This window comes from Enhydra lutris, unplaced genomic scaffold, assembly GCF_002288905.1.
Source record: "Enhydra lutris kenyoni isolate GAN:26980312 unplaced genomic scaffold, ASM228890v2 scaffoldscaffold13, whole genome shotgun sequence".
Classification (NCBI taxonomy): domain Eukaryota; kingdom Metazoa; phylum Chordata; class Mammalia; order Carnivora; family Mustelidae; genus Enhydra; species Enhydra lutris.
The window spans coordinates 41,311,821-41,328,096 of NW_019154097.1; the positions used below are offsets into that span (position 1 = coordinate 41,311,821).

Consider the following 16,276-nt stretch of genomic DNA (forward strand, 5'->3'; position numbering starts at 1 on the left):
CGCGGCCGCGTCTGCTCCGCGCGGCCGCGTCTGCTCCGCGCGGCCGCGTCTGCTCCGCGCGGCCGCGTCTGCTCCGCGCGCCGTCCCGCCCGGCCCGCGGTGGAAGGGCCGCTCGCTCAGTTGGGTTGTTTAGCCGTGAACGAATCGGATCATGCATTTTGATTTATTGAAAGACTTGGGACTATTTTTTGCTTTATTTTTGTACGTGATCTCTTAGAACTGAATGCTGAGATTTTAAAAAGCTCGGTCTAGAGGATGTGAGGCGATTTTCAAGGGTCGTTAGTAGTGCTCGTTGATTCTTGGTAAGACTGTGCTCAGGAAGGCAAAGTACTTCTCCTGACACTGGACTTGTCTGTTGTTTGCTTTAGAGTAGGTTTGCTAATGAACTTGAGCCTCCGAACGCCTTAAACACTTTCCTTCCTGTGTTTGAAGCCGTACAGGATAATAGGGAGAGGAAGCCAGGTTGCTTAAGGAAGTGTTTCTGGTAAACTCTAGTAAATTGCCTAAAAAGATGGTACATGAATCTTCAAGGCTTTCAGAAAGTTGTTGTGATTTATTTTGACATCCCAAATATGTACTCACCTTTGTACCTAATTTTGTGTCGTGTTTTCCTTTAAGTGGGTTCCCAAAAGCGTGTAAGCTCCCGGTCCCTCAAAACCTGGTTCTGCCCCTGTCGCTCATCACCCTCAGCCGTTGGGTTCAGCTGCTAGACTTGGGAGTGCTCTTTTCCTTGTTTCACGTTTTTATTTAAATTCCAGTTAACATACAGGGTAATGCTGGCATCAGAAGCAGAACGTAGTGAGTCCTCACTTAGAGACGGCGCCCGGGGCTCATGACAAGTGCCCTCCTTAATGCCCGTCTCCCATCCAGCCCTTCCCAGGAATGCTTTTTTCCAAAATGCTGCTCGAGCTGTTATTTGCAGTATTTTTCATTCTTCCAGACACGTGGTTGTTTAAACTACACCCCCCCAGAAGGTTAGGTGGCTGAGTTCCCATTTCTTTACGCAAGCGCACCATGCTGTTGACTGCTGGAGAGGAGCCTTGTGGATTTAGTTCTTACCCTGGGGAACCTCAGACAGTCTGAAGATCTCAGAGAAGTTGGAGACGGAGACATGGCTGGTGGTAGAAGTGACGAGCGGGACCGGGAGGTGTAGCCCTTGTGGTCAGCAGCAGAGGCTCTTCCTGCCGCTTCGCGAGGCCGGAGCCTTCTTTCTCATCCTCCTCTCGTCTGGGTCAGAGTCCGGCTTCCACTGCGGCTCCGGGGAAGAGTCCGCAGGTTGTCAAACCCACGACAGCTCCCGTTGTGCGTCCTACTCCCTTACCGCCCTTGAGAACTCCTTGTTCTGCAGCTTCTGAGTCGTTAGAGTTTCACGGTTCTGCTCCTTCCTTGTCTGTGTCCTCTGCTTCCTCTCGGACGGTGTCACTCCCCAGGGTTCTGTCCTCCGTGGCTCCTCTCCCCAGGCCGGCGCAGCTCTGGTCACCTGCACATGGACAACGCACAGGCGTGTGGCCCCTGCTTTGCCCTCGCACTGAACCCCGCTTCCAGCCGTTTCATCCTGCCCCACATGTAGTTTCCAAGACTCACAGCTTCCCGAGTGGCCGATGGTTTTCTCTTTTCTAACGTCCGCTGTTCCCGCGTGTGGCACTAGTACCCATGCCGGGGGTGCTGGGATCGTCTTCGCTCCCTCCACGCTCCGGGAACTGGGACTGGCCGCTCCCACAGACACCGGGCAAGCCTGGCGGGGGCGGGGGGTGTCGGAGGGACACGTTCTTGTTAGATGCGTCCGTTGCAATAGATTCGCTAAACATCCCGTCCTTAAAGGGATTCCCTTCTTCACAAGCAGTGACGTCGGATCCTGGGAACGAGCATCTCAGAGGAAACTCTGAGCGCCGCCGTCTTCCTCTGCTTGTGTTCCGTGTCTTGTGAACACGGGAGGGGCGGGCTCAGTCAGTGGAGTGTGCGACTCCTGATCCCGGGGTTATGGGTTCGAGCTCCATGTTGGGTATGGAGGTTACTTAAAAAAAAAAAAAAGAACAAATAAATAATAAAAATGAAATTAATTTTCCTTGTAGGAGAGTCAGTATAGGAAAGGCTAGCTGACAGACGTCTGTTCAACTGAGCGTTCGCCCGAGGGTTTCTGTGCCAGTCCCTGCTCCCATGGACTCACTGCCTGCTGCTGACCCGTGGGCTGAGTGTGCTGCGTGGCGGGTGCTGCGCGCTCACGGGAAATCTGGTGCCTCCTCGTCTTACAGACACACGGACGTCAGGGTGTGGGGAGACTTGCATAGGCGCACAGACTCTTGGACTGTCACTTGACAGAGGGGACAGCTCAGGTTGCCTGATTTCACAGCTTATTCTTCTAAACATTTGATGTGAAAGGACCAAAGGCCCTTTGAGGCCCGGAGGTCTGTGTGCCACCGCTGTCCCCAAAGATCGCAGGCCGCTGCCGTGCCGAGGGAACGCTGTGAGACTGGCTCGACCTTGGAAGGGAATGGCTTTGTGGGGCAGGTTCCCTGGACACAGGGCCCTAGAGCTCCCAGCCCCAGCACGATTCCCCTTCCCTGCGGCACAGCAGGGCAGCAGAGAGCCTCGGGTCTGAGGAATTGTTCCGGTTTTGTCCACGGAAGCTCTGTGGTAGCCAGTGTGGGACAGACCCTGAAGGTGCCTGTTCTAGCATTTCACACTGTACAAGACCCCTGGACCTTTGAACAACCCAAGGAAAGGAATGAATTTCTGACAGACCCAGTAAGAATCGGCAATTTGACTTTTTTTTTTTTAATATTTTATTTATTTGACAGAGATCACAAGTAGGCAAAGCAGCAGGCAGAGAGAGAGAGGGGGAGGCAGGCTCCTTGCTGAGCAGAGAGCCCGATGCGGGGCTCTGACCTGAGCCGAAGGCAGAGGCTTTAACCCGCTGAGCCACCCAGGCGCCCTTTTTTTTTTTAAGAAGGAAATGTATCATTTCAAATGGGACTATAAAGGAAACGTGATTGGCCCTGAGTTGTAATTTTTGAAGCTGAAGTCCCTCGGGGGTCGTTAGACTCTTGTGTGTCCTTTTGATTCTGTTTTAAATGCACCCTAGTGAAAGGATTTAAAAATACGAATTTGAGAATCTGAATCTTTTTCAGGTGACCAGAGTAAATAATGTTCTCGGGCTTGTTTGTTTCTCTAGTGCTGTGCTGTGGCTTTCATCGAGAAGTTAGATGCTCAGTCTTTGAATTTAAGTCAGGAAGATTTTGATCGCTACATGTCCGGCCAGACTTCTCCCCGGAAGCAGGAATCTGAGAACTGGTCTCCTGACGCTTGCCTGGGGGTCAAGCAGATGTACAAGAACTTGGATCTTCTGTCTCAGTTGAATGAGCGGCAAGAAAGGATCATGAGTGAAGCCAGGAAACTGGAAAAAGATCTCATAGAGTGGACGGATGGGGTCGCTAAAGAGGTTCAAGACATTGTTGAGAAATATCCCCTTGAAATCAAGCCCCCGAATCAGTCTTTAGCAGCTATTGACTCTGAAAATGTTGAAAATGATAAACTTCCTCCGCCACTGCAACCTCAGGTGTATGCCGGATGAGGGGGGCACATGGACGGTGTTTACTTGAGCCTAAATTGTAGCGAGTCCTTCCTACAGCCGAGGTTGGGATCTAGACTGTAACTTAATCGCTTCTACGTGTCAGAGCATTTTTAAAGGTACAGTTTGTGGGGATTGTTTTGTTTGTTTTGTTTTGTTTTTCCTGGCAGGGGAAGCTTAGTAAATAATAAAATACTATTTATTTGAGTTATGGAAATAGATTCATTTAAGGTTTATGTGAAAGTTTTGTCTAAATCTCTTTTTTCTCCATGATTTTCCTAAGTGCTTCCTCTGTGGCATTCACTGTGGTTCGGATTTGGGTAAATAATTGCCTTTAAAGGATAAAACGGATGATACAAAATGTATGTTGAAGGGAATTCAGTGGTACCACCGTTCTGCGGTTTGAAATATTTTATAATTGTAAAGATAGAAGATATATTGATAAGTAAATATGTAAAATTGTAAATATGTAAAAACAAAAAAGGAATGGTGTCTGCTGTGCATGGCATTTCATGTGTTAATTTGTTTAGTTTAAAATGAAGTATATTGACTGTTTGCCTTTAACTCCGCTCTATTCGGTTTGCCCACCTCAGTGAGTCCAGAAGTGCTTAGACAGACCCCCTTGAAGTCTCGGCTCCATCTTCAACAGTATGTCAGCCCCGACTTGGCCTCTGTACGGTCAGAGACTGTGACGCCATTGAGGTTCAGAGTAATTTTTAGGTCCCATGAAGTTGCCATTCAGGGTCATTTGAAGAGTTTGAACCGTGCTTCTTGCATCTTTTTCCTCTACTCATTCAGGAAATATTTATCGAGTTCTTTTGAAGGAGCTGGTCCTGGGTCTGGACCAGGCGACAGGAGTGAACAGGACTGCACTAGGGAGAGGATGGGGGATCCCTCCGAGCTCTGACGTGCATAGCTGCCTTTCTGCGTCAGTAGCAGACGTTTGACTTGATGCACAACCCGGACACACGTCCTGTAAACCTCTTCCAGGGCTTCTCCACCTCAGTACTACTGACATTTGGGGCCGGAGGGTTTTTTGTTTTGGGGGCTTCCCTGTGCATTGTAGGGTATTTAGCAATATTCCTGGCTTCTGACACACTAGCCACTAGTGGCACCCCGCACAGTTGTACAAAATTATCTCCAGACATTGCCAGACGTTTCCAGGTTTGAGTGGCGTGGCAAAATCACCCCCAGTTAGGAACGACCGATCTGTGCGTAAGTGAGGAAGTTCTCCTGCTGGTGGTTAATACAATGTAACCAAAGAATATTGCATTAAATGCACAGAGCAGTTAGCTGATAGTCACGGAGGCTCTTCAGCCACTGGCACTGTGGAACCTTTTCTAACCCAACGGAACCCTTCGTCACCTGAGTATGCCATGTGTGGTCCTCCCCCCAGTCAGTGATTTCTACAGATGACCAGTGGACCTGTGAAACTGTGCGTCCTGCCCAGGGCCCCATTCTGAAACGAGGTCACATCACAAGCAGTTGTTTCTTTGCTTTCCCAATATCTTCCTGGTAGGGCACCACAGATCTGTAGTGCAATAATTTTGGAATAAAACTAGGGTGAATATACAACTTTATCCTTTCCTTAAATTTACACATAAGGTCCATCGGGTTGGCACACCTGTTGTTCTAACGCACTGAAGACGTGAAGCAGCGACCCGCGTCACCTGTCACCGCGCTCACGGGGAGTGTGGCAAGTTTCTGCGACGGGCCAGTGAGGATCTGCACTTAGAAACCCGGGCCCCGCTGACCTCCGTAGAAGGCGCTGCCCTTTCCCGTCGTTCTTTTCTATGTACTTTCTAGGTGCTAATCCAGGTATACACACTCTTAACTCTCCTGGGAATACAGTTCTTTCAGTTGTTGTACACTCTGTTTGTTAAATAAAATGTGCATATCGGCCTCCCACAAAAGCTGTCTTCTCTCGATTTCTCACTCTTGTTCAAGTAAACTGTTGCATTGATTTCTTTGTACGTCTCCTGTCGGTTGGATTCTGTAGATGTGAACTCTTGCCTTCGGGAAGCTTCTGTTTCTCTTGGGTCCACTTCAACACTATGGCCATAGTCTGTGTCTCCTCGACAAGAACGTGTTGCTGTTTTATGTACTAAACGTAACTGGAATAAACCTTTGAACAGAAGTCCGTATTAGTAAGGTTTCATGATCCATCCCTCTTCCAAACAGATTGATTTTTAGTTGTCTTAGGAAAATGACATTACTGATATTCTCACGGTACAAAGTTTTCCTGTTGAACAACCATCATTACCATTACCGTTCCAGAAAGGAAACATCGCAGACATTCGTGTTAAAATTAAGAACAAGACAAGGATGTTTGCTGTCACTATTATTTGCATTGTTCTCGAAGTTTCACCCCAGCTACTCAGTCTTTAAACGGAAGTAAACGAGGACTTAATCTTTTTTATTTATTTATTTTATTTTTTAAAAGATTTTGTTTGAGAGCATGAGAGAGGGAGGAGTGGAGGGAGAAGGAGAAAGCAGACTCCCCGCTGAGCAGGGAGTCCACGCAGGGCTCAATCCCGGGACCCCGGGGTCAGGACCTGAGCCAGAGGCAGACACTTGCCGCACGGAGCCCCCCAGGCAAAGGGAGCTGAATGCCATCAATACGGAAATGTCCTAGTGGGTGGCTGAGGACGGGAACTCGAGCTAGGAGGCGCGGTGCTGGTTTTGACTTTTGGCCGCCACTTAGATCTCAGCTCTCCGGCCTTGAGCGAGTCTCTCATGTGTCACATCTCTAGTCTTTGACTTGGGATCATGGTCATGTCTGCTTCGAAGGCTCATGAGGATTAAACGACCTGTAACAATGACTAGCAGTGCTAAGCGCTCAAGTCATAGATGATTCTTCTGTGTAGAAAACCCAAGAGAACTGATTTTGAAACCTTAAATTTAACTAAAACAGTAAGACAGAAAATGCTAGGAAAAGCCATCAAAAGTAACTGCACAAAATGACTTTTCTGTGTCTTATTACTAGCCAGTTAGCAAATATAATGGGAAAATTTTACTCACAACGGCAACATAAATCAAGTAGCAAGAGCTTTTAAGATTTATATGGAAAAAAATATAAAATTGAGAAAAAAAAATAGACATACACAGAGCCGATGCTCAAGTTCTCTGCACTTGGGCTGTAATGTTCTATCTCTGCCATCTTGGAAATTCTTTAAGATTTTTTTTTTAATGATTTTTTGTATTTCTTAGAGAGCATGAGCAGGGGAGAGGAAGAGGGAGAAGAAGATACCCCGCTAAGCAGGAAGCCTGATGCAAGGCTCGATCCCAGGGACCTGGGATCATGACCTGAGCGGAAGGGAGACACTTAACCGACTGAGCCACCGAGGCTGCCTGCCATCTTGAAAATTCTTAATAATTTTATCATTGAATTTGGTGGGGGTTTGGGGGTTTCGTTTTGTTTTGTTTTTAGTTTGATCTGACAGAGCGGCAGGCAGAGGCAGAGGGAGAAGCAGGTTCTCCACTGAGCAGGGAGCCCAATGCGGGGCTCCATCCCAGGACCCTAGGATCATGACCTGAGCCAAAGGCAGCCGCTTAACCGAATGAGCCACCCAGGCGCCCCTGTCATTGAATTTGTGTTTTTAAGTGAAGTTCGATGGGACAATGGATCATGCACAGTGAGGCTTAGAGCTTTAGCTCATTCACAGTCTCGCTTCTGACCACCCTCCAAGAATGAGCTCTTGGTCTTACCCCTTCTAGCGTATGACCACTCTAGCCACGGCCTGGGCACTCAGGAATGGTCAGTGCTGGGTGTGCTCACCTGGGGCGTTGGACCAGGACATGATATGCAACAGATGGTTCGCTGTCTGAGAGCTGCATCTTGGCCAGTTCAGGGCTGGGGTTTGTCCAGCATGCTCCATGGAGAAAAGGCTGAATCCAGGTGAGTTAAAAAAATAATAAGGAAAATAAATCTTTTTGGTCTGAAAGCAAGAAAGTGAGAAATTACTTTAAGGCTAATGGGCATAGGAGTCAGCTTGAAGGGTTCTCACTGGCCGATTTGGGGGTAGTTTGAATAAAAAAACTATGAAGAGTAATTGTGAAAAACATCGAATAAATTTTTAAAACCTCCACATACTGTAGGTTACCATTATACCAACGCATTTGGAGGAAGAACTGTAACTGGAACCCAGATGATGGAGGGAAAGCCTTCCTCACAGTAAAATGACAGCTAGTAACTGTAGGGGGCGGAAATGCAATTTTAAATCTCAGTCTTTTAGCCCAGGACCAGATGGCTTCACTGCTGAATTCTACCATTTAAGGAACTAAGTCATTCCTGTTCAAGCTCTTCTAAAACATCAGAGAGGGAATACTTTTTTAAAAGATTTTTTTATTTGACAGAGATCACAAGTAGGCCGAGAGAGAGAGGAGGAAGCAGGCTCCCCACTGAGCTGAGAGCCCGACATGGGGCTCAATCCCAGGACCCTGGGATCATGACCTGAGCCAAAGGCAAAGGCTTTAACCCACTGAGCCACCCAGACGCCCCTAAGAGGGAATACTTCTTAAGAGACCAGCATTACCTTGATACCAAAGTGAGTTAAGGACACTATGAGAAATCTACAGACCAATTTCCCTGGTGACTACAGATGCAAAAATTCTCAACAAAATATTAGCAAACTAAGTTCAACAACGCATTAAAAGGATTATACACCATGACCAAGTAGGATTGATTCCTGGAATGCAAAAATGGTTCAACATAGAAAACCAGTCGATGCAATAGATACATACAGTCATCTCAACTGAAACAGAAAAAGCCTTTAACAAAATTTAATACCCTTGGAGAAAAAAAACAGTAAACTAAGAATAGAAGGAAACCACAGCATAATAAAAGGTTTATATGAAAACCCAAAGCTATACTCAATGGTGAAAGACTGAAAGCTCTTCCTTTAAGACCAGGAGCAAGACAAGGATGGCTGCTTACACCACTTCTAGGCAAGATGACATGTATGTTGGAATTATCTAATGAGAAATTTTAAGACACCATCCTAAGAATGCATTGATGAGCAAAGATGAACATGCCTGAAAAAAAATGAAAAAGTAGAAAGTCCCAGCAAAACAAATAGGAAAGAACCAAAAAAAAAAAAAAAAAAAAAAAAAAAAGAAAAGAAAAGAAAGAAAAAAAGAAAAGTGTTAGAACTGAAAACTACAATCACTGAACTTTGAAAAGAAAAAAATATCACTGATGGCTTTCATATTAGAATGGAAATATCAGGAATGAATCTGTGCACTGAAGACAGATCAATAGAAATTATCCAATCTGATAATAATAGACTGAAAATAGGCTGAAATTTAAAAGTGAATGTAGCCTCGGGGACCTCTGGGACAATAATGAAATATCTAGCATTCTGGTCATTAGAGTCCTAGAAGGAGGGAAGATAAAAGGTATGGGTAAAAAAATTGTTAAAATAAATAGCGTCTTTACCAAATTTGGCCAAAGGTATAGTAAACCTATAAATTCACAAAGCTGAGTGAACTCCAAATAGGATAAACCCAAAGAAACCCATGCAAATTCACATTTTACAAACTTCTCAAAATTAAAACAAAACCTTTCAAGTAGTTAGCAAATATACATTACCTATGATAGAGCAATTATTTGAGTGACATTGGATTTGTCGTCAGAAACCATGGAGGCCAGAAGGACATGCGGACAAGGATGTGGAGAAGGTGGATCCCTTGCACAGTCCCAGTGGGAATCTAGCACAGACGCTCTGGAAAATGTTTCGGCAACTTCTCATAGGACTAAACACGTCATGATCGCACAACTCACCAATTGCGTCGTCGGGCATTTATCCCAGAGAAATGGAAACTTACGTTCACACAGAAACATGTACACAAATGGCCCTAGCACTTTTATTCATGATGGCCCCAAACTGGAAACCAAATATCCTGCAACAGGTGGATGGTTACACAAACTGGTCCGTTCACACACTAGACTACTACTACTCAACAATAAGGAATTAACTGCTTATAAGGCTAGGTGGGCAGATGTCAAGGGATATATATATGGAGTGAAAAATCCATTGGAGAAGATTACATATGGTACAATTTCATTTATTTTTATTCCATTATAATTTTTAACATATATCTTATACCAAAATTAAATAATATTCTTAACATGGTAAATACAGAGCTAAAGAACAGACTGCTGGATTACGGGGGCTGAGGATGGGGCGGGGAGGGCGCTGGATGCTGCTTAAAGAAGGCAGCACGATGGCTCGTTCGGTGTGAAATTGTTCTGTGTTTTGATTATGGCGGTGAGGACACCAATTTACACATGATAAGATTGCACAGAACAAGACAGCGAAGAATATTATGTAAAACTGGCAAAATCTGTATAAAATCAGTGTATCGTTTCAGTGTCAGTTTCCTGCTTGTGTTATTGTACCATAGTTTTGCAAGATGTTACCCTTGGGAGAACCTAGTTTGCAGAGTTCACAGGATCTCCAGGATTTCCTACTCCTGAGTGTGAATTCACAATTATCCTGAAATAAGAAGTCTGATTTTTAGAATCTATGAAGTCATGTGGAAACAACCTATATGCCCATCCAGTGATGAGTAGATAAAAATGCATACCATCGAATACTCTTTGGCCATAAAAATGGAATGAAATTCGGACACATTCTAGACCGTGGATTAACCTTGAAACCATTATGCCGAGTGAAAGAAGCCAGACACAAATACCACATATTGTGTAATTCCATTGATATGAAGTGTCCAAACCAGGCAGATCCGTACAGAGAGAAAGTTTTGGTGGTTGCCAAGGGCAGGAGTTGGGGGAAATGGGCGTTGACGGCTAATGGGTACGGGGTTTCTTTTGGGGGTGACAAAAATGTTCTGAAATTAGTCGTAACGGTTTCACAACTTGGTGAGTGTACGTAAAATACTGAATTGTCCACTTTAAAGGAATGAATATTACGGTGAGTTGTATTTCAAGAAACCTTTACAATGTGAGAACAGCAGCGGTGGAGCTCACGGCTGGCATCCACGTTTTCCAGGCAAACCCTCCAGGCTGCATTGTGGCATTTACTGTAAGATTTCTGCCTTTGCGTCAGGATACTATCCCCTAAAGTTGACATGCTTTAAAGATGATGCCCTGTATAGAATTTTAACAGCTTTCCTTTTGTTTTCTTGAAGTTCCCTTGGTAATTTTGTTAAAATATTATTAAGAATAAATATTTTTTTTTAAAAAGAGAGAGAAAGAAATATGTCAGCAAAGAATACAAATGTAAATGGAAAGGAAATAGGCGCTTTGGTCCACTTAAATAAAGTGATGTAGAAACAAAAAAAATGTAATATACATACCAGCGATGAACAGATGGAAACAAAATATAAAATACAACTTACAAATGCTCGAAAAACAATGTGTTAAGGTATAAATATAATAATACATGTTCTGGACATCTATGCTGAAAATCACAAAATGCTGATGAAAAAAATCAAGAAAAAGCCAAACATATAGAAAAACATACTGTGTTGGAAGACTCAACATAGTAAAGGCTTCAGTTCTCCCCAAACTGAGTTCTACATCTTTAATGAAATTCCTATTAATATCCCAGTAAGGTTTTTTTTTTGTAGATATAGATGCTTATTCTAAAATTCAAATGAAAAGGCAAAGGAAAAAAAAGGCAAAGGAGTTAGAACAGCTAAAGCAAATTAGAAAAGAATAAAGGGAAAGTTATCGCTCTTCACAGTTCTAAGATTTGCTGCGTCATTGCAGTAACCAGGACAGCGCGGTACCAGCAGACTGACAGACACATAGATCAGCAGAACAGAACAGAGGATGCAAAAAGACCCATGCAAGTATGAACAACTTACTTTTTTTTCCAACTGATATTTTTACAGAGGTGTAAAAGCAATTCAGTGGACAGACAGACTTCCAACAAATGGCGCTGTAGCAGCTGGACTTCCATAGTGCGAAAGGAGAAACAGGAGAAGGAGAAGGAGGAGGAGAAGCAGGAGGAAGAGAAAAAGAAGAACATTCATTTAACTCTAAGTTATAACTTCTATAATACTTTTAGAAGAAAATATTTGGAATCTCAGAGCTATACCAAAAGTTCTTGGACATGACACCAGAAGCATAATCCATAGAAGAAAAAAAAAAGCTGATAAACTGGAGTTAGCCAAAATTTAAACATTTGCCCTCTTAAAGGCCATGTTAACAGAATGCGAGCTAGAGACTGCAAAAAAATTTTGCAAATCATGTCCAACCAACAAGTAATATCCATGATAGCTAAAGAATGCTCTGACCTCAACAATTAAATAATTCAGTTATGGGGCACCTGGGTGGCTCAGTGGGTTAAAGCCTCTGCCTTCAGCTCAGGTCTGGATCTCAGGGTCCTGGGATCGAGCCCCACATCGGGCTCTCTGCTCCTTGGAGAGCCTGCTTCCTCCTCTCTCTCTGCCTGTCTCTCTGCCTACTTGTGATCTCTGTCTGTCAAATAAATAAATAAAATCTTAAAAAAAAAATAATTCAGTTGGACATCGGACAAGACTTGAACAGAAACTTCACCACAGAAGATACACACCAGACCAGCCAGTGAGAGAAATGACAATCTTTTCCATAAGTGGTGTGGGGAAAACTAGATATCCTCATGTGAAACAATGAAATTGGACCTTACCCCCCACCATAAACAATTCAATGGATCAAAGACTTCAACATAAGAGTTAAAACTATAAAACTTAGAAGAAAACAGTGGGGGAAATCCTCATGACATTGAGTTTGGCAATGATTTCTTGTATGTGACAGCAAAAGCACAGAAAACAAAAGACACAATGGATCAACTGGACCTCCTCAAAATTTAAGACTTTCGTGCTTCAAAGGACGATAACAAGAGAGTGAAAAGACAACCCACAGAATGGGAGGGAGACATTTTTTAAGCCGTACATATTTAATGTGCAACTCAGTGAGTGAAGGTAACTACACACCTGTGAAACCATCACAACCATCACTTCTCAACGTTTTCTCTTGTCCTTTTTACCATTATCGCTAATTTGTGTATGTGTATGTGGGGGTCGTTTCTACCCTCTCAGAGAAGTTTTAAGATATAATATAGTATTGTTAGCTGTAGGCACTATGTTGTATAGCAGATCTCCAGAACTTACTTTGTGTAATTGAAATTCTGTATACTTTGGCCATCACCTCCCCATTCCTTCTTCTCCCAAGCCCCCAGAAATCACTGTTTTACAAAAGAATATAGTTTTAAATCATATATTTGATAAGAGTTAGATATCCAGAATATATATAAAGTACTCCTACTAAACAGTTTATTTTTTTTAAGATTTTATTTATTTATTTGACAGACAGAGATCACAAGTAGGCAGAGAGGCAGGCAGAGAGAGAGGAGGAAGCAGGCTCCCTGCCGAGCAGAGAGCCCGATGTGGGGCTCGATCCCAGGACTCCGGGATCATGACCTGAGCTGAAGGCAGAGGCTTTAACCCACTGAGCCACCCAGGTGCCCCTCAACAACAATTAAAAAAAAACCAGCAACCCAATTCAAAAATGGACAAATGACTTGAATAGCCATCTCCAAAGAAAATACACAAATGCCCATTAGCACCTGAAAAGACATGAGCAGTCATTAGAAGAAAGCAAATCAAAATCACTGTGAGGTGCCGCTTCCCACCAGTCAGGGCGGATATTGGCAGAAAAGCAGAAAACAAGCCGTGATGAGGATGTGGGCGGGATCCTGGTGCATTGCTGTTGGGACTATAAAGTGGTGCCATCATTGTGGAAAACATTTTCGTGTATTTTATGTGTTTTGATTCCTCAAAGAGTTAAATGTAGGATTATTATATGATATTATTATATGATTATTATATGATTATCGTAGTATATGATCCAGTAATCCCACTTCTATAGCACCCAAAAGAATTAAAAATAGGGATTCAAACAGATACTTGCTGTATTAATTTGTATTATTAATATTAATAATTAATAAAAATTCATTAATTATAAATAATTAATAATCTGTATTGTACAAAATAACTCATTTGCGTTACAACAAGTACCAAAAGCTGGATAGCTTAAACAACAGAAATTTATTTTCTCACAGTCCTGGAGGCTAGAAATGTGAGGTTATGGTGGCAGTAGGGTTGGCTCCGAGGCCTCTCCTTGGCTTGTGGACGGCCATCTTTCCTTTGTCTTCCCATCACTTGCCTTCTGTATATGTCCTTTTATAAACACACCAGTCACACTCGATTAGGGTCCACCCTAATGACCTCATCTAGATTTAATTACACTTGTAAAGATCCTGTCTCCAAATATAGTCATATTCTGAGGTACCGAGGGTTAAGACGTCAACATACTGATTTTTGTGGGGACACAATTTAGTTTGTAACGTTTATGCACCAATGCTAGGAGCCACGTTGTTCACAATAGCCAAGACGTTGATATAACTCAAAAGGCCATCAAGAAATGAATAAATAGGGCGCCTGGGTGGCTCAGTGGGTTAAAGCCTCTGCCTTCAGCTCAGGTCATGATCCCGGGGTCCTGGGATCGAGCCCCGCATCGGGCTCTTTCTGCTCAGCGGGGAGCCTGCTTCCCCCTCTCTCTCTGCCTGCCTCTCTGCCTACTTGTGATCTCTGCCTGTCAAATAAATAAATAAAATATTAAAAAAAAAGAAATGAATAAATAAAAAAATTTCTGTATCCATGGAGAATATTATTCAGCCTTAAAAAGGAATGAAATTCTGATACATGATACATAGATGAACTTTGAAAACATTATGCTGAGTGAAATAAATGAGAGACAAACGTAAAATGGTGGCTGATTCCAGTTATAGGAGGTAAGTAGAACAGGCAAATACATGAAGACAGCAGGTAAAATAGAGGTTACCGAAGTCTGGAGCAGGAGGACGAATGCAGAATTTTGGTTAACGGCACAGAGTTTCTGTTTGGGATGATGAAAAGTTCAGGAAATGGATGTGGTGATGGTTGCTTAACACTGTGAGTGCAACTCGTGCCACTGAATTGTGTGCTTAAGAGTAACTAAAATGGTAAATTTTGTTATGTCTATTTTACTATATTTTTAAAATTTTAAATAAAAATTTAAAAGTAGAAGGAAATACACTTGATAAAAGGGAAAACGAATCCAAGAAAAAAATAAAAACATGGACTCAGAAGAGAGAAAGGGTTGCGTACATACAGCGTGTATGCACAAGTGTACAAAACGGACCTGCGATGGAACACCACTAACCAAAAGGAAGAACTCAGTGCACACAACAACCGGAGCAAAAAAAAATCCAGCTTCGAAGAGTTACATACTGTATGGTTTCATTTCCATAACATTGCTGAAATGATAAAATTACGGACGTGGACCAAAGATTAGTGGTCGCTAGGGGTTGGGGACAGGAGTGGAAGATAGCACGAGGGAGTTGCTTTGTGATGGTAGTTCTTGATTTCGTGCTGTATCTTGATGTTGGTGATGCTTACACAAATCTGTACATGCTATTAAATTGCGCAGAGCTACACCTGTGTGCAGACACAAATCAGTGCATATAAAAATGGTGAAATGGGAATAAGGTTTGTAAATTTTACCAATATTGATTTTCTGGTATGATACTGTATTATAGTTGTGTATGGTATTACCATTGGAGGTAAGTATGTACAGGTCTCTCTACTATTTTACCAACTTCTACCAACTATGAGTCTTTCAAAATTAAAAGTTTAATCATGTTGGATATCCTTATTCCTGTGTATAGATATGGAAGGAAATGAAATCACAGTATCTCAAAGAGGATCTGTACCTCGTGTTCACTGCAGCGTTATTCACAACAGCCAAAGCTTGGAAATAACCTATGTGTCTATTCATAGAGAATGAATAAAAAATTTTATAAATATATAAAATTCAGTCATAGAAAAGAAGGAAATCCTGCCATTTGCAACAACGTGGATGGACCTCGAGAGCATTAATGCTAAGTGAAATAAATCAAACAAAGTCAAATACTGTATGATTTCACTTGTGGAATGCATACATGGAATCTAAAAAGGCTGAATTTGGGTTGCCTGGGGGGTTCTGTTGGTTGGGTGTCCAACTCTTGATCTCAGCTTGGGGCATAATCTCAGAGTCCTGGGATAGATCCCAAGTTGGGCTCTGCGCTTGGTGGGGGCAGCAAGGGGAGGGTCTGCTTGGGGATTGTCTCTCTCCCTCTGCTCCTCCCCTTGCTCTCTCTCTCTCTCTCTTAAATAAATACATCTCAAAAAAAAAAAAAAGATATGTAATGAAGTGAGAATCATTCATTTTCCTCTGGATCACTCAGCACGGAAATTGGTAATCATATATTAAGTAAATACACTCAGGGCCTTCATCTCTGATCAGTATGAATAATGGAGTTCTGGGGCACTTGGTGGCTCAGTTGGTTAAGCATCCCACTCTTGATCTCAGCTCAGGTCATGATCTCAGGGTCATGAGATCCCATCCCATGTCAGGCTCTCCCACTCAGTGGGGAGTCGACTTGAAATTCTTTCCCTCTGCACCCCCAAATTTCTCTCAAACTCTCTCTCTCAAATAATCATTAAAAAACAAAAAATAAAAAGAACTCATGGAAATAGCAAAATTGTGGTTGTCAACAGATGAGGGGTGGGAACTGGGGAGGTGTTGGTCAAAGTGAACAAACCTCCAGTTACAAGATGAGTAAGTTCTGACGATCTAAAGAACAGCATGGTGACCACAGTTAACAATACTGCGTTACGTAC

General features: G+C 43.1%; 1 protein-coding gene across 5 annotated transcripts in view; it reads left to right on the plus strand.

Moving 5' to 3' along the window:
- Positions 1-5,744, plus strand: part of LOC111145654 (RAB guanine nucleotide exchange factor 1) — a 54,051-nt gene extending 48,307 nt beyond the window's left edge. For all 5 annotated transcript variants that reach the window (XM_022500727.1, XM_022500728.1, XM_022500726.1 and 2 more), the window contains exon 9: positions 3,173-5,744. In XM_022500727.1, the coding sequence (XP_022356435.1) occupies positions 3,173-3,571 (399 nt within the window). In that variant the 3' untranslated portion in view covers positions 3,572-5,744. The remainder of the gene's footprint in view (positions 1-3,172) is intronic.
- Positions 5,745-16,276: the final 10,532 nt, after the last annotated feature.